At 34.2% G+C, this 19,196-nt stretch overlaps 1 protein-coding gene across 4 annotated transcripts in view; it reads left to right on the plus strand.

The window, feature by feature from the left end:
- Positions 1 to 18,732, plus strand: part of ZNF644 (zinc finger protein 644) — a 114,400-nt gene extending 95,668 nt beyond the window's left edge. The window contains exons 5-7 of one of the 4 annotated variants that reach the window (XM_029227832.1): positions 1,311 to 1,433; positions 16,177 to 16,279; positions 17,031 to 18,732. In XM_029227832.1, coding sequence (XP_029083665.1) covers positions 1,311 to 1,433; positions 16,177 to 16,279; positions 17,031 to 17,223 — 419 coding nt within the window. In that variant the 3' untranslated portion in view covers positions 17,224 to 18,732. The remainder of the gene's footprint in view (positions 1 to 1,310; positions 1,434 to 16,176; positions 16,280 to 17,030) is intronic. The other 3 variants (XM_029227830.1, XM_029227828.1, XM_029227831.1) reach the window with 3 other exon arrangements.
- Positions 18,733 to 19,196: the final 464 nt, after the last annotated feature.

The following is a 19,196-nucleotide window of genomic DNA, read 5'->3' on the forward strand; positions in this document are numbered from 1 at the left end:
AAACAGATGGTTTAGCTTAGTGGTTATGCACCCATAGTTTTTCCTTTTCAAAGGAATATTTTGTATGTATTGGCAAGTGATGTGGCAGATAAAAAGTTGCCATACTTTATTTGGTATTGCTAAGTCTGGTTTATACTTTTAGACTAGAGAAAGGTTGTGTCTGTATAGGTTTCTTTTGGAGGTTAAGAATGTTGAAGATAAATTTAGATGATCTCATAATTTTAGCACTGGGTTGAATGTATCTAAGGTAAAAATAACTGGTCAATGGATTAATAATGAATAAAATTACTGTAATGCTGGTTTGTTTACTTTGGGCAGACACTGGGATATTCCAAATATTTGTAATGCAGTGTTGATTTGAGGAAAGACTGCCTTGTATTTTAAGTGGTCTGAAAAACAATTTATCTTGTATGGGCTTCTGGTTAATAGGGCTCTTTCTTTTGTACGAAGAGAGTCTTTCAAAGATAACTTTTCAGCATTTTTCAGAGGGATAGGAAGATGTGTCAGCTGTGTTGGCCAGGATATAGTACACTTCAGAGAGGGAAAGCATATTTGTGGCTATAACAGTAATGTTGAAGAAACCAATTGAAACATGTTGGGGGCGTGAGGGTTGTCTGAGAAGTTAGGAGTTTCTTATTGTTTCAGCATGTTTACTGTGATGACTAAGATGTTAGCTTGTTGATCATTTATTTAGCACAAAGATTTTAGCAAAATACTTCAGATCATTAACTTTCATTATTGATTGTGCATTCAGAGTAATGAACATAAAATGCCCTGAATAAAATGTTGTGTCTAACAGCTGTTCAGTGGTGTGTTTTACCACCTTTTCTCCCAGCCTTCATCAGAAAGGCTTTTTTTAGTATTGAGCCTTTTAAGGTTTTGTGGGTAAAACACTTTAATTACCACTTTGTCAACTAGACTTTTTAGTTTTTTTTTTTTATTGGTAATGTTGTAAACTTTGAAACTTCTCAACAGAACTGTGCTATTCAAATCATAGGATTGTATTTTAGGTTTAGGAAATGATCTGCGTAACACAGAAATCTGCAAGAAAGTGATAATAGGTATTAACTCCAGAGGAGCTCAGGGGTTCAAGACACTCCTCCTTCTACCTTTCCAAAGAGCATGGGTTGGCTCTAAATACTAACTACAGACTAATAATAGGTAACTTAATTTCCCCTCCTTATCTTAAGCTAATTCAATGAACGTTTTTTAAAACCATCTTTATTGTGGTACTTTTTTTCACGCTTTTACCTAAGAAAATTTCACTTTTTGAAGTGAGAACTGGATTATAGTTTTCTTTTGAATGATAGGTATGCCCGTGAAGCTTAGAACATGTGTGCATTGCAATACGACGTTTACAAGTGCTGTTAGCCTGTCCAACCACTTACGCGCTTATGCACGAAAGAAGAGTGCTGGACTTTTGACTGGTACAGGTATGTTTGAACAGATAACACAGCAAGTCTGTTTGATACAATACACTTTTTTTTTCTCACCAGACTGGTGCTAGTTCAGATGATATTTATAGCTTTCTTTTGTAAGCAGCAGTTGAGTCTGAATAAACATTAAATTTCAGCAACTTGTAAACTGTTGGATATAATTTTAAGCAAGTTATTCTTTTTCATTTAGCTCTTATGGCTTGATTTGAGGAAAAAGGTAACCTAATAGAGGTGTGGAACTTTTGAGTCTACATTATTCTTATTGATTTTTATATTATACCATTTTTGATTTTTAAATTTATTTTTGTTAGTAGATTCTAGTAAGACACCTCTCTTTGGTAAAAAAGATTGTAGTTCTAGCTTCGGGAAATGCTTTGTTAGGCAAAGAAATTATAGTGAAATTTCAAATATGTAACTAAATTAGAAAACTAAGCAAACTAATGAGTCTTCATTAGTCTATAGATCAACTTTTTGAAGGGGCAGGCCTTAATAATGGCCCATGTTGACAACTGAATAGATTTTTCTTTTAATGCCCCTAAGCAATATTTAGGATTAATAAATATAGCTGTGCACATAAATGTTAGCATGCACATTTCTGTGTTATTTTTGGTTGGTTAGCCCAACCTTGCAGATACCTCTTCATACTGCTAGCTTGTGAAAATTTTATTAGCTTACTCATATGTAATACTGCTTCTTAAACCCTACAGAACGCCTTGCTCTTTTCGTTTGTAGCCTTTCAAGCTACCCTGCTTTAGCAAATCCCATGTCTCACATCTTAAAATATTCTCTCTTTTCTAAATAGATCTACATAAAATTCTTTTGCCTAAAATTCTCCTTCCAGTCTTTTTATTTCTCTTGCTCTTTTAGATCACTTCCTTCTGCTTTCTTCTAGTTGTTGTTTACCCAGCTTTTTTGTTCTTCCTCATGTCTTCCTATGGCTTACATCCAATATGTTCTTGCCACCAAAGAAACACTTGTATTCACACTAGTGTCTTTCTTTCTTCTGCTTCTTTGCTGTATCCTTTGACTTTATATATCAGTAACCAGGGATGACTGCTGACCATTTATATTAAAAGGAGGGGAATAGAGTGAGTTTTACTTTACTGGATTAGTCCTCCTACTGTGACATTTCAGTTACTCCTGCCTTCATCAGTCTTGGAAGGTAATTGCAGACATTAGAGGCAGGGAGGCAGTGAAAATAAGACTGTAGAAGCCGGAAATCATCATTATTGTTACCATAACCACTAACTTGTATTGAACACTTGTATGCGTCAGGCACTATGCTGTGCAGCTGATATGCATAACACTTAATCTTCACGACCACCGTTTCAGTTGTAAGTACTATAATTCTTTGCATTTTATAGGAAACTAGAGCTTTAGAGAACTTAAGCAAGTTGTCCAAACTTATGCAGTTAATAGTAGCAAACTTGAAATTCAAATCAGGGCTGTCTTACCCCTAGATCTTTGTTTTTAGTCACTATTACCTACCACATACAGGATGAAAGCAATTGAAAATCCTAAGATGAAGTCGGGTTCAAGGTGAGGATCATTGTGGTGCAGAGTCTAATTTCAAAGAGCAAGGAGGGGAGAGTTCTCTGGTGGCCTGGTGGTTAGGATTCCAGGCTTTCACTCCTGTGGCCCAGGTTCAATCCCTGGTCGGGGAACCGAGATCCCGCAAGCTGTATGGCACGGCCAAAAAAAATAAGAAAGAAAGGGAAAAAAAAGGAAGGGCAGGGACCCAAGAAATGGTTAGGGCTGTATTAGATTTCAGAGGACTTTAGAAAATGTTCCATTCTGACCATTTGGGCACATTACATAAATATTCAATAAGGTAGATCTCTCCAGTCCAGTTTTTGTAGTCCATTAAAAAAAATGCCTTTATCTCATATGAAAATCCTTCAAAACATAGTATTAATTGCTTATAACTACAGATAATGACCCTCCATTGACCAGGGGTGCATTCTCATGAACTCTTTATCATCTAAAAAGTTTCATTAGTTGGGGAAAAAGTAATATAAGATGAATGGGGATACATTTTTATGGGCATCAGAAAAGGAGATGCTATGTTTAAAATGTTATTAAATACTAACAAAATATCAGAAGTGTTAGGAAATATGAAATGTGTGTTAGGCAGTCCTAGGGCAAAAAGAAGGGAAATGAAAAGCTGAAGAAAGTCTAGGGTGGTATTTTCCACAGCCCCTACTCACTTTTAAGAAACATAAAAATCACATGCTCTCTTGGAAATTCTGAAACTTTTCCCCTTGTTTTCAAAATCTTCTTGACCAGTAGAGCTACATAAAGGATATTTTTGCTGGTTATTCATGGCAGTAAGAAGTTTTTATGGACTTTATTGTTTTCCAAGTGTAGAATTCTTTTTTTTTTTTTTTTTTTCTGTATGCGGGCCTCTCACTGTTGTGGCCTCTCCCGTTGCGGAGCACAGGCTCTGGACACGCAGGCTCAGCGGCCATGGCTCACGGGCCCAGCCGCTCCGCGGCATGTGGGATCTTCCCGGACCGGGGCACGAACCCGCGTCCCCTGCATCGGCAGGTGGACTCCCAACCACTGCGCCACCAGAGAAGCCCCCAAGTGTAGAATTCTGTATTATGTTTATAAACTCCAGATGCCTATTCTCTTCTTCCATATCAGTTTCACTGGTATAAAGCAATGGTCCCAACCTGTTAGCCAGGAGGTTTCCACTGGGTTATTATAAGGGATTCATCAATTCATATGAGTAAAAGGCATTAGTTTTCAAGAATATGTAGATACTGTTTTGATGAGTAAAATACAAAATCATTTTTTAAAAAACTTACCTTAATCTAAGTATATCACAAAACTGAGACAATATAAAGGGAAAATAAGTAGAACTAAAGCCTCTGTGCTCCTGGTTCAAGCAGACTCGATTCATGTGAATTGTTAATTATGTGGCCTACTTCGGAAGAAAAAGCTTAGATATCCCTGGATGAAATGGTAAAGGCCTGCTTGGTTACCTGTGATGGAATAAACTCCCAAGCCTTCTTAGAAACCACCAGCTCCTGGCCTCGTCTCTGGGAACTGGTGGCTTTTTGAGAAAGAGAAATATTCCAGCCAGCCTGAACAGAAGGAAAAGGATGCCCCTCTGTTTCTCTATTTACTGATAACTCTAATACTTCTAATGTGATGGTTCTCAATCTTGGGGGGGGGGGGCGGTTATTGACCCTTTTGAGATTTTGAAAGCTATGGGCCCCATCCCAGAAACATGCACTTATCATCCACAGATAAAAAGTTTTTATTATATGTAGGCGTTACATATCCCTTGAAGTTTATCATCCATGGGGCCTTCCTCTGGTGGAAAACTAAGAAAGAGGAGATGCCAAATAAAAATGAAGTGTAAAGAACACAAAACTGGGTTCTGGAGCCCTAAGAAATCTTTCTCTTTTTTTAAGAATTAGAAGATGCTTAAAATGCCAGAACTGTGTAACATCAAACTAATTTATATGGTCACAGATATAAATCCTAACTTAACTAAAAGGAAATAATGAAGAAAGTAGGAAAGTTTTGGAATTAAAGACATGGAAGAGGCAGCCATACTTGGAGCAGAGTTCAGTTGTCAAGAAAGAATAAACTTCACATATTTAAATTTTGCCCAACGCTGACCTAGTTTATTTATCATCCTTTGGGGAGGTTCAAATGAATTGTTTAATAATTTCCATGTGCCTTCAGTTGTGGATAATCATTTATGAAGCTGTTTTACTGAGGTTTTTTCTTTAGTGGATTTTTATCTAAAGAGACTAGTTCCAAAGGGTTTACTTTATATCCTACATTGCAAATTCAAGACATACTTCTTATTCAAGAATTTATTCTAGTTAATATAGACTGCACTATTGGAAGACTTCTTTTTCAGGTTTTGTTCTCTTTAGATTGTTTTACATGACCACACAGATTTCTTTTTCCTGGTTGATTCTTTATACAGTCTAATAAGAACATTATTAATTTTCATTAAAAATTAGAAATTTCATACAATTTATATTAAATGCTTTTAGACTTTTTATTTTAACTGCTGGCTTTTTTGTGTTTAATATTTTAATTAAATGATATATTTTTCATACTGGCAGTATTAAGAACACAGTATATTTACTAAGTTATTAATAGAGTGATGGAGTCTAGTGCCTCTTTCACTCTCACGAGTGTCCTGGATTGCACAATAAATTATAGGGTCACCCTGGTTATTAAAATTTTTTAATATTTAAAATTATTCAAGGCAAAGTGTATTCTATCAACTTAATCTGCAATCAGGAACAACAAAAAATATTTTGCGGTCAGAGTAGCAGTGAATTTTTAACAGGTAAAGAAAGGGAAGTAATTGAAGTCCAAGTAGAGAGAATGCTGTGAAAGTAACTATATCAGTAAGTTGAATGCATGTTTGCACAGTGCTTTTCTGTGGTAACATAGCAATCTGTCGTCTCCTAAAAAGAAAAAAAAATAACGGTGGTATTCAACGTTTTTACTGGAATTCCATTTTACATCTTGACCTTGTATACAAACTCACATTCATACATATACACACTCACTTGTTCACTCATTCACTCACCTGAATTGAGTATGATGCACTCTGACATTTTCTATTTTATTATTTTTAATTAAAAATAATAGTGGTCATGACCCAGTAAATTGATTTACTACCCACTAAGAAGTCACTACCCACAGATTGAAAACACTCCCCTTAAGTGTCTCTTTTAGAAACTGATACTGACTAGAATCAACAACAGTAATAGTTTAGAAATCATAACACTCCTGTGGCAGCAAGTGAATTTTCTTTACACATTGTATTCAAATGTTTAACTATAGATCATATTTTTCAATCAACTGCTCACCTTTGGTATTTAAAGTAAATTGGAAATTTCTAGCTACTTAAAATTAATGTAGGAAATATATTTTTACATATGCAAATATGTGGGGGGGGCTTCATTTAATTATCTTCAGAATACTTCCATGATAATATTTTGGAAGTAAAACATGATGGTTGCTGTTCTACAGCAACAGACTTGTCATTATAATTAAAGAATGACTTTTCCAGTGAGAAAAATATAACTCAAAGAAATTGATACTAGATCCTTTTCAGTCGGTAACACTAATGCAATATACCTACATTCTTTTTTAGTGAAGTCATTGTTTTATTTTTCATACCATCCACTTTTAAGCAGAATAGTAGATTATGTGTTACTTAATGGGATCTTTTGCCTGTTTTCAGCTTTAATGGTATAATTGGCCATAGAGGCCTGCAACAACAAGTGCTAATGAACATATAACACAGTGCCAGGTGCTGAGTGGGTATATAAAAGGCACTAGAAAAATAATTCTTTTATTGTAGAAAGTGCTGTAAGAATTCTTTCTGCTGTGAGGGAAAGAAAAAAATAGTATTGTAAAAGCTTTTCAAGGTGTATTACTTGTCCTTTCATGAGTGTCTTCTGTGGTATCTTTTAAAATATTATAATATTGCATCTTCAAGAAACCACATCCTTTTATAGTGATTCATTCAACCTGAAAGAGTATAAGAAAATTTCAATCTTATTATGATTAAACTCTAAAGGAGCAAACCAGCTTCTAATTAAACCAAATACCTGGATAATTCCTCCAGAGTAGGCTGTATGAGGGATACACAATGACCCTGTATTAAAGAACTTAGGAAAGCATTATTGGCAATACACACAAAACTATCAAAGTTAGAGAACTATGCAAGATACTATACACATTAATAGTATATTGACTGTATGTGCTCTAGGAGTTCAAGTTGTTTGTTTAGTCTAGGCCTCCTTTCGAGGGGAGCTGGGAATTGAGTTGAGTTTGTTTTTTCCTGCTGTTTTTTTACTGTTTGTCGCCTTGTTAAGTAGAGCCTCAAAAAGAAAGAAAAAGGAAGAAAAGATAGCTCATGCTGATATGTTTCGTACAATGTTTAAAGTGGGAGGGAAAAATAAAAACAGTAGTCAAATAAAATTTCCATTCATTCAACAAAAGTTTTAGTTGTTTATTGTTGTACCAGGACTGTGCTAGCTCTGAGGCTATAAAGACCCTGCACTCCAGCTGCATAAACTTAATGATGGTGATCTGTTAGGACAAGGACAAATGTACTGTTGCAGAAAGCTTTGTAAGGTTTCAGCTAAACCCTGAACGTGAAGGTTGAGTAGTTTTAAACAGAAGAGATGAAGTAGGACATTCCAGGTAGAGAGAACAACATAGCGTGGGATAAAGGGATGGAATTTAGAGTTCAAAAGGTGTTGGGAGAATCAGTTGTAGGTGTTTGGGAAGATGATAACACCAGAAAGGTGGGGTTGATGCTTTGAGTCCTTGCTAAAAAATTTAAGAAGTCATCGAAGAATTTTTTAAAATAAGGAAATGACGTGTTCAGATTTGTATTTGAAAAAGCTATTTCTCATAACACTGAAAGATGGGTTTCTGTAGTTTCTTGGCTATAACTTATTCTGTGGTACTATTCTTCTTTTTTTTTTTTTTTTTTTTTTTTTTACTGATGTGGTACTATTCTTCATTAAGAGTGTATGTCTGTATGTATTTGTCTGCCCAGTAATGTGTGATTTATTCAGGATTAGCAAGGTAGTGAATGGTTCAAGTTGAGTAAATTGATGGAAGACTAGTGTCAAAGTTGATTTCATCCTAACCATTTTTATGGTAGTGTTTCTAAAATGTTATTCTTGTTTTTGCCTTGCGAAACAGTAGACTGAATATAATTTAATTATTTGAGTATTTAGAGTCACGCTTACGGATGCTAATTGTATTATGCCAGCAAAAATCGGGCTATTTGCCCACAATACTGAAAAGCGATTGGCTGATTCATTCACTAATTCAACAAGCATTTTTTTCAGCTTCTTGGTGGTTTATGTCTTATGCTAAGTATTACAGAGATAAATTGGAACTTACAATATGGTAGAAGCGCATATATGCATAACTAATACAAAACAAATTTTAAGTGCCAAATTATAAGTGTGCATGAAATACTGTGGAAGTTAGGATGAAGAGGAAGGTATTTTCAGCTAGACCAGGGTCCAGCAAGGTTTTTGGAAGTAGAATCTGATTTGGACCTTGAAAGATAGTTAATTGAAATGGAAATGGGGGTCAAGGGTGGGGAAGGAGCATGCCTGGGAAGGAGCAACTTGGGACTGTGTGGAAAGTTTACTGAAAACACTAGGAAGTAGGAGATAAGGGAATAGAGTTGGACAGGTAAAGGACATAGAATGCTAGAATGCTAACCCATGATGCTGGAATTAATTTTGTAGGGAGGGGCCAGTAAAGGTTTTTTTTTTTTAAGAATTTGTGTGAAGCTTTTAAAACTGTTTTTTAAATAAAAGTTAAAGGAGTTGGTGGGGAAGTGGAGAAATTGTAGATGAGGTCATTTTAGGAGTCCTGAACCAGGATAGTGGCAATAGGAATGTAAAGGAGGGATAGAAATGTCTGGATAATATTATGGAAGTTAAGTAAGCAGAACTTGGCAGATTAGTTAGAGGTACAAGAATAAGAGGAAAGAGATGGAGATGGATCAAAGTTTTAAACCTTGTTATTGGGAAGATGGTTATACCAATAGAGTTAATGAGCCTGCTACCAGGGTGTTTGGTAAGAGAACGGTGGGCTTCATTACTTCTCTGGCTGTCATTTATCTAGCAACACAACATCATCTAGGTATGTACTGTTAACAAAGCAAACAGTCACACTTACTCAATTAGTAAGTTTGTTTTTGGGAGAATGGAGCCTAAGAGTTTTGTACTATTGTAGCATAAAATATTTACATTTTATTATGCCTGCTTTTGCTGGTCATCGGTTATACAACTTAGGAATTCTATTTGATAATCTTTTTTGACCGATATTTTGTTTTTCATAAAAGTGTTAACTAGTCCCCTAGCGTTCCTATTGGTTCTGTTACTTACCAATTTTCAAGTTTTGTTTTGTTTTTTTAACAATTGACTTAATCTGGATATTTATGTTTTAATTTTTTTAACTTGTCTAATATCTTTACATCCTTAGTTGTAGTGTTGTGTTTGTTATGATTTATGTTCTGACATGAATCTCTTGAATGCTGTTTATAATCTGGATTAAAATTTAGTAGATTTTACAATAAAAAAGTATGTTCTGGCCAGACCTAAACTGTAGGCAGATCTACTTCAAGTGACTTTATGGAAATAATAAAATAATACACAGATTTTCTCTTTTGGAGGTTAGGGCAAGAGGATGGCTTGCTGGAGACTGGTGGTCCCTCACTTAAGTAAGAAGTGGAAAAGTAGGATTTACTGTTTTTTTGTTGTGTCTGGAGTTTGAGGAATAAGGTTAATTCTTGCTGTCCAGTGTTTAAAGTATATATTAAATTGTGGCCTTAGCTGGAAGTTAGCTAAACCAGAAATTACCTAGTCAACACTGTGTTTGTTAATAGTTCAGATTTTGGCTGGAATGTAAAAAAATACTTCAGAATTATAAAAAGCCAAATCAGATCTATTGGGATTATAGATTTGTAATGTTTAGATTTACTCAGGATTATTATGAACTCTATCTAATTTAAGTTGAACATGATTATATTAAAGATAAGTTAACAAATTTTTAGGTAAGGTCATTTCCTTACTTAACTAATTTTGAACAGGAACAATCATTTAGTTACTTCTACTAAATATGAAGTGGTAATTTGGAAATACACTTTTAGAGGGCAGGGAGTGTGATTATATTCAGGTGATTCTAAACAAATGTGATTTAGAACAGATTTGCCATTGTGTATTTTAATGTTTATTCCAATTTTAGATATGTCTTTGTCTTAGAAAAGTGGTTGATATTCAATGCCTATTGGGTTTAGTAAAACAGCATGCAAATCCAACCTACCTTAAGGAGAAATTTTAAGGTTTTTTTTCTTACCTGTTACCACAGGTACCTGTTAACTCTTAATTGAACAATAAACAGCTTATACCTGGGGGATTGTTAGTTTTTAGCTTTTTGCAACCTAAAAAAAACTAGTCTGCCTCCAATTTCTGTTTATAAAGATGTGTGATAAAGTTTCATATTTATGTTTAGCTTTTCCCTTCACATTGATAATGCTCAAAGTATCATTTTACTAATCATTCCCTCTACTTTGAAATAGCAGAGGCTTCTAGACATTGAATGTATCGATATGTACTTTTTCTTGTCCCAAGTAGGTAACTTTCTTTGAACCAAGCATATAAAGCTGTTGCTACCCTTAATACAACCTCCTACTTTGTAGGGCAAACTCAAGCTACCTGACTCCTCTAGACTAATATTAAGCCATCAACTTAATATTTACAGCAAAGGAAATCTGCTTTTCAAATATTTTTCACTTCATTCTCTTCCAGGTAGAATGTTAAATCATGCTATACCTAATTAACTTTGCCATAATTGCCCTGTGATTCTAGGTTAGTTACTGTTTTTAGTTACTGAGAATGGAAACTCCAAAAATAATGAAAGTAACTTAGGGTACTAAAAAAAAATCCAATTTTAGAGTGAAAATATCAAGGGAAAATGATGATGAAAATATGCTTCTGAGGTTGCTAATTGTGTATCTGTATGTTTAATTCTGATTGGAAGGGGAACATTGCTTTCATAACAATAAACTACTTAAACTGCTTTATGTGTCCATCTTGGGAAAAATGACTGGTTTCATTATGGCAGTGTAGGTAGGAATGAAGAGCTGGTGTTGGGAGTAGGGACGTCCTTTCCATTTTTAATGGGCTATATAGAGAGTGGGATTTAACAATTTTTCTCTTAATAGGTTTTTTTTTTTATGGGCCAAGAGATTAAGAGGTAGAACTGAGGGCAGCCTTTCTCATTTAGGGTAGTTGTTACTCAGGACCCAGAACTGGCTACATAATTTGCAGGATCCAGTGCAAAATGAAAATACAGTGCCTCATGTTCAAAAATTATTAGGAATATCAAGACTGCAGCAGCAGAGCATTAGACCAAGTATGGGACACTATAAGACCGCACAGATCGAACACTCACGAAGTCTGTCTTGCAGGTGCTTTTTGCAAAGAGGAAAGTATACACTGAAGAACAAAGAATTTAGCTTCCCAACAAATGACTTTCCCAAACCCACATCCCTACTTTATACAGGCTAACACGTTTCTCCTCACCCCCTTAGTTGGGGCTGAGGGAAAGAAAATGCTGTTGGCACGGTCTTTTATATGCTTTTGGCTTATGAACCTTGAAGGATAATGGCAGCAACTAGAATTGAGTTTGTTTATCCATCTCATACTTCTGCACCCCTTGGGCCATATGCATCCTCTTCCTACCTCGCCACTGGGACCACCGTCTCCATCACCAGCTTGTTAATAATGGTGGTAGGAATGTTGGGCTTATCTGTTTATGTCATTTTTATCGCTACTGCTTTCCTGAATGAGCTCATAGCTACAATTGCATGCCCACCTTATACAGGCCAACTAGATGGAGAAGAAATCTTCTTCCCTCTAGTAGGGCTATAGCATGCCTCTTATTTTGGATGTGTATAATCTGGCCATTATACTAAGTTTGACTTTACCCTAAATATGCCAACAACCAGTTAGGAACAAAACAGAAGAAATAGGGCTTTTGATTAAACGGGCAGGGAAGGGTGATTCCAAATAACAGTATTTTGGTGGTGAACGTTAATTTAGTTATGATGTTAGTTCTTTACCATAGAGGCTTCAGATGTTTTTAAGAAATAAATCTCCATTCTTTGAGGTCATTTGTGTAGTGAATTAAAAAGAAAATGAAATTCATTGAAGCAGTTATTGTATATAATGGGCAGAAAGGTGGAAGTGGCAAAAGGACTTATGTTAGAGCCCAAAGTAAATTACTTTTCTTCTATGTATAAAACTAATGTCTCAGAAAGCAGATTTGAATTTGTATCTGTCGTATTATTTATTGATTTGCTTTTTGCTGATCCAGTTGAGTTCTTCAGGCACAATTGTTGTTTTGTTGTTGTATTTTGTAGCATAGCAGTATGATGTTCTTTTTGAGGGCTCATAAGTCTGCTGTATTTCTGTCTCATTCCTATTTGATCAAAACAGCTGTTTTACTGAAAGGTATATTCTGAAAAAATTTTTATATGACCTTACAGCTCAGCTCAATTCATTCTTCTTACAAGTAAAATATTACTACCAGTAGCAATGTAGATCTTTTATAAATCAGATAACTTCAAAGGTTTTTTTTTTATAGTCTTCCGGTTAAAACTGATCACTTTAAACATTTCCTGCCACCCTAAATAGGAAGATCTGAGTAACTGGGTTTATTCATTTCTAAAGAAGTATTTATACTCAAGAAAAAGAAAATTAAGAATTTCTAAAACTAATCTAGTATTTTTTGTAAATTTCAAGTATAGAAACAATGTTAGATTTAAAATACTTTGGAACAGAAAAACGGTATGTGTGTGTTTTGATTTTTGACAGTACCAAGTAAGTGCAAATAAAATTCTATTGTAAAGAAAGGCTTTGTATAAAGTTATCTATTTGACAGATTATTCATATAAACAACTTCAATAAACCTTAGGCTATTTGTCAGAAATATTGATGAGCCGCATTATACTAAAACTGACTGTGTTAGTGATGTTGTTTTTAATGTTCTAACAATTCCTGGTACAGTCCAGAATAAAACTGCTTTTCCCTCTGGAGACAATAAAATCTGTTAAATGAGAACATTTGTATAATAGACATGTTTGTACCTCATCTTTTTCATTTAGTGGAACATTTTGGAATATTCTTTTTTTTTTATACAGATTTTTCTAAAATTTTGGGCAGTATTGTAGGGGTGATGGTTGGATGTTGATATTAGAAAAAATTATTCCTGTCAAATGTATTCATATTTTACTTCCTAAAATAAATGACATTTCAAGGGGTAAGAAATTTTAAAGTGATGATGGAGATATTAAGATATAGAGATACTTATGTGTAATTACCAGAGTCCCTTGGTTTTTAATATCTTAACTTTATGGACAAGTTTCCAAGGATTCCCAGTTCATGTGATTCCCTAAACTTATGTGGAACTCAGGATACTGGAGATTCTCAATCATATTCTGACAGAGTTGTCCTACTTTCCAAAGTCATAATACCTTCAAATACTAATTACTACAAAAACTATGGTATTCTCACTTAAAATTTAGATCTGATCATTCATAAAAACAGCCATAAACTTCAGAGTTTCTAGAGTTCATATAGCATCAAAAGTCAGAAAAAAAAATGTTTTCCCTCTATTAAAGTCAAAAACATTTCTATACCTGAGTAAACATTTCCAGTTCCTTTTTTTTTTTTTTTTTTCTGCTGTACGCTGGCCTCTCACTGCTGTGGCCTCTCCCGCTGCAGAGCACAGGCTCCGGACACGCCGGCTCAGCGGCCATGGCTCACGGGCCCAGCCGCTCCGCGGCATGTGGGATCTTCCCGGACCGGGGCACGAACCCGTGTTCCCTGCATCGGCAGGCGGACTCTCAACCACTGCGCCACCAGGGAAGCCCTCCAGTTCCATTTTTTAAAGTATCACAGCATCTAAATGTAACTTAAATGCTTTGTAACTGATAAAACATTCTTTTGCGTACTTCCCCATCACCCTCTGTCCTTCTCCCTCAATTTGCTTTACACACCTAACATTAGCATTCTGTGAACAAATATTTAACGGATTGTTAAAATGTATTTTATTTGTATCCTACAGTAATTTATTTACATTTTAAAAGGAAATTTGAATACAGTGTGGCAATTTTGACAACCAGCAAGCTCATCAAAGTAAGATTCTATCTGTAATCTCATGATCTACCAAATGCTTGCTCTGTTCCACGTAACAGTGACAGGGATTGTGTGTAGTTTACCTTATAGATAGGGAAAGAGTAGCTGACATCTAGTAGCACTTAGCCCTTTGAGTTCCTTAAACTCTTTACTTCTAGTGTATGGATTTCTTTAAAATTCACCTAAATTCAAATTGCTCACCAAAGCAACTAGGAAAAAGAAAGTGCTGACTACAGAGTATGTGTTACCTCATTCTTCTTACTGGTTATGAAGGAACCTAGTTTCTACATAGAAGCTAGACTGGCCAGTGAAGAATTTAAGTGTGACTGCTAGCAACATTCATTTAAACAAATGATACAGAAGTGTTCTACAGGAACTATAGTGTATATTACATAGTGGTAGAACAGATTTCTGTTCATATGCTGTCTAAATGTCAAAGGTTAAATTGCTGGGGTTTTCTTTATTTTTCACTCCAGAAGTATTTGTTGAGTTCCTACTATGTGCCAGACTCTTGAATGAGCTAACTAATGAGAACCTTTTAAGATTTTTCTGTTCCAGATTTTGGTTGTTTAACTTTGAAGTAGCCATTCTTTAATACTTAACTTGACTTCCTATATAGTTCTTATTAGATTCTTCTTCTGAGGATAAACAGAGAAAGACTGTAAGACCTAGATTTTACTTTTAAAGAGGCAGGTGACAGGAAGCGAAAAACAGTGGCTTGAATGAGATTTAGGCTTCTCATGGTTTTTAATTTTCTGTATGACATTTCTGTTAGCATTGCCACTTGACTACTGTTAAGAAACTATGTTTATTGGTTTTATAATAGTAGCATCTATTCTTTTGGAACCCAGACTTCGAACAGTTCATTTCACGCAATCATTGAATAGCTAGTTCCTATTCTCTCTTACCTAGAATTTTTCCAGGGGATTTCATGTGACAGGTTAACAGAAGAAAAGCCATTTGGACAACTCTTCTGTTACATTTGTTTCCCTCCCCCTTGGATCCCTAGAGATAAATTCTTACCATCTCTTCCTGCTAATTGACCAGCAGCACCCTGGAATACTATCATCCCTTTGTCTAAAGGAATGGCGTAGTTTTATTCAAAGAATAAAATGTTATGTCCTGTCTATTCCTACCTATAAAAAATACCTTTTTTCTTTATTAAATTAGGTTTTTTTTGTAATAAATGATTGAAGGAAAAGTCAAGTAACAGAAAAATTTCAAGAACAGTTAGCACTAGAATTTTGGTCCACTTTAATGTAAAAATCTTGTTTTCCCCTTTTTAATCACAATTTTAAAATAAGCTATAGGAGAAAATATAAAAGGAAAAAAACTAACAAATAGCAGTTAACTTCTGGTCCATTTATGAACTTATGTGAGGTAATCTGGATCTGTATTTGTTTTCTAGGAAAATAAAACATGTGCTTGTTTATGCAATACAGATTGAGTTTAAAAATGAAAGTTGAGCATTGTTTGCCCTTTCAGATGTAGGGCTAGCGTATAATTTTAAGAGCTATTTATTATTATAAAATTCACAGTGAATTGGTATATAAAATTGATTTTTCATTGAACTTTTTACTATTTTCAAAGCATGTGAGATCTGATTAATGGAGAAGTAATCAAATGCAAACTTAATGATCTCACATAAAAGGTTATAGTTTTCCTGGAAATAAGATTTAACCAGATGTTAATGTATATATATGATCATAAGAGAAAAGATTACATTGCTGTAATAATTGACCAATTTAGTCATTTCAAGTTATTTTAGTTACATTTTCTCAGTTCTAGTTTGATATAGTAAAGCATTATTTGAAAAAGGAGTGCAGGAAGAGTGTATGCTGATAATATTACTGCTGTTAGAGAACCAGCTGCAAGTTAGTGCATGCTTTAGGGAATACAAATGAGTACAGACTTTTTCTAACTTGATTTAGATGGTCTGACCTCCCTAGAAGTATAGTATGTATATATACTTGGAATATATGAGAAATGTTAAGTCTTTTTCTTCCCTTTTTTAGCTTTAGATTGTAAGCAAAAGAAATCAAGGTCAAGATCCGGAAGCAAGAAGAAAATGCTAACATTACCTCATGGTGCTGACGAGGTTTACATTCTCCGATGCAGGTACATGCCTATATTGCCAAATCGGCTCAGTTTCTTCAGATTTTGCTTTGAGACATATTAGCTATTTTATTCGGGATTTTTAGTTTGTGGCAGAAGGTGCATTCTCAAAAATCAAGTTACAAATGAACTTTTGGAGACAGACTTAAAATCTTATATGGCTCATAATATGCTATACTTCAACAACTAATGAATCAAGGTTTTTACATTAGCTAGGATACTGTGATTTGTAAAAGTGTCTTTTGTTTTTGTTGTGTTTTATTTGTGTGCTTTGTTTGGTTTAATTTGATATTTTTTTAGTTGTCTTGAGTTCCTGCTTATTGGGAATATATTTTCTCTCCACTCATACTTCTAAGTGTAGCTATACAAACTCATTCACACCTTCCGTACTCATCTTCATGCAGTTTAAGAAATTCTGAATTGAATTTCAAAAGTGGTCTTTTGAAAAGAATAGTGCATTTTGGGATTAAGAGTTGTTTTAAATATATTAAGATGTGTAGATGTTAAGACCTTTTAATTAATTTTAACCTAATAGTAATGTTCCCATCTCTACAAATATTAGTGGAGTTATTATGAATTGGCAGTTTTGATATTGTATTAAAGCATTTTGACTTTATAGGTGTTTAGAAACTATTGTCAAGTACTATCTCCAATACAGAGTAAAGGTTGCTCCTGTGTTTATGGATTTTATGGGAATTGGTTTTAAATAAAGGGAATTGGTCATGTTAAGAGAACTTATCAACTTCTTCTCTAGGTTTTGTGGCCTAGTCTTTCGTGGACCATTGTCTGTTCAGGAAGACTGGATTAAGCACTTACAACGACACATTGTAAACGCTAATCTTCCACGGACTGGAGCTGGCATGGTGGAAGTCACGTCACTACTCAAAAAGCCTGCCTCCATTACAGAAACTTCATTTTCTCTACTAATGGCAGAAGCAGCTTCATAGAACAAGAAAACCTTTTAAATAGCAAATTTGAATTGGATGTAAATTTGAAATTCTTTGTCTTTTTTTTAAAGCCACATTAAATTATCCGTTTATAAATACTAAAGCAGGAAAATGGGGAAAAGTGAATGACAGTGACATCAGAGCAAATTGAGCGCTTCAAACAGTAAGTAGTCTCTATATTTTGTATAGGATGGGAGATGTGTTTCTGAGGTTTACTATGTTTTGTCAGTTAACTGTGTTCACTCAATGATAGATCAGTACACGTAAGCAGTCATTAATAAACTGTTGCACATGGATACTTAAAGACAGACTTATTGGAAAATTATGTTTTCTGCAGTGTTACCAGAATCAAGGTTCTGTTTATTCCCCACAAGACTTGCATTGAAAATTAAGATATTATATTTTGTTTGTATATATTTAGTGTTTTGTATAATACCAGGAACCGCTAACTAAATTTACTCAACTTAGGGCATTAAATATCATGTACTTCATAGTTTGAGACTGTTCACTCAAATAGGGCAGAGTACTATTCTATCTAGATGTGTAAGTGTTTTTTTAAAATCACATGGAACGGTTTTTTTTATACTAAAAAGTGGAGGGAGATTTGTTTAAACAAGTATTTCTAAAAGAAATATGTACATAGTCCTGGAAATTATTCATGGTAAGGAAATATTCTTTACTCCAGTTGCATTTCTCAGACAATAAAGTGGTGCATCCATGCTACCTCCTACTTTGTCAACAAAGATGCTATTTACCCTTTACATTTTTGTATCATAATAGATTTAAAAAATCTAATGTTCTTTATTGCAAGACATCCTTTTGTTAACAGATTTGTTTCTTTTTAATGTTTTACCTAAAATTTGACATGCTTACAGGACAGGTTTGCCTCTTACTTTATTTAACATTGTAGAAATGTAATTAATAAACAATGCTCACTACACAGTTTAGAATAGGCTTTCTCATTTATATTCTCCTCCAAATTTGATCAGTTAGCAAAACTTAATACACCAATTGAAATATTTCTACATATGATGAGAATGTTTACAATTTAAATTTTAGAACTTGTTTTGGATGTGACTATATGTACGAAAATCGTGTAACACTATGCTCATGCTAAGAACCGACATAATGGAATTACTGAAATAAATGTGCTGTGAGGAATGGAAAATATGGTGCAGATGTCTTGGTCATGATAAATTGTGATTCTCCTTTTAAACTCTTCCCAAAAGCAAATTAATTATTTTAATCTGAAATTAAATTCCTTTACAAATGACAGTTTTTGTATGCAAGCACCATTTCATTTTATTTCATGTAGTATGGCTAATACTATAGTTGAAACAAGGATATGCATTGATACTTTTCTTCGTATGTAAATAAAGTTAAGAGCAGTTAAAATAAGGAGTATTTTGGTAGAGTATATACATACCTCACTGCCAGTGAAATTGCTTTCCTATGGTATATCTCCTTACCAGAAAAATCTCTAAATAAAAAAAGACTTAAAGAAAATTATAATGTCTATAGTGTGAAACATTTCTTATTTTTATCACTGGTGGAAATGGTCCACTTGAAGTTGTGTTTCATTTGATTTATGTTGTTTATACTTAGCAGGTTACTTTATTCACATACTTTATATGTAAAATTAGGAAATTGAACAAAATGGATCATTCCCAACCAATGGTCTCCTGATCCCTGGGTTACTAGATAAGGGGAAAAGTACTTGTAAGTTATTCTCATTTTTCCAAAGGCCTCATAGAAACTGTTTGCTTCTCTATAATGGTGAGTCTAACTAAAACATCAAATTTCTTAACTTTTGACTGAAAATGTACCAAGTCTGTGTATACCAGTATTCTCTTACTGAATAAGTTTCATTGGTATGAATATATTCTATATTTAAATAGAATATATATTTTTCATTGGAAGTCATACTACTACATAGCAAGTACAGTTCAGAAATTAAGGGGAAAAAAAAAGAT

This window comes from Monodon monoceros, unplaced genomic scaffold (genome assembly GCF_005190385.1).
Source record: "Monodon monoceros isolate NGI ecotype Baffin Bay Population unplaced genomic scaffold, NGI_Narwhal_1 Super_Scaffold_18, whole genome shotgun sequence".
NCBI lineage: Eukaryota > Metazoa > Chordata > Mammalia > Artiodactyla > Monodontidae > Monodon > Monodon monoceros.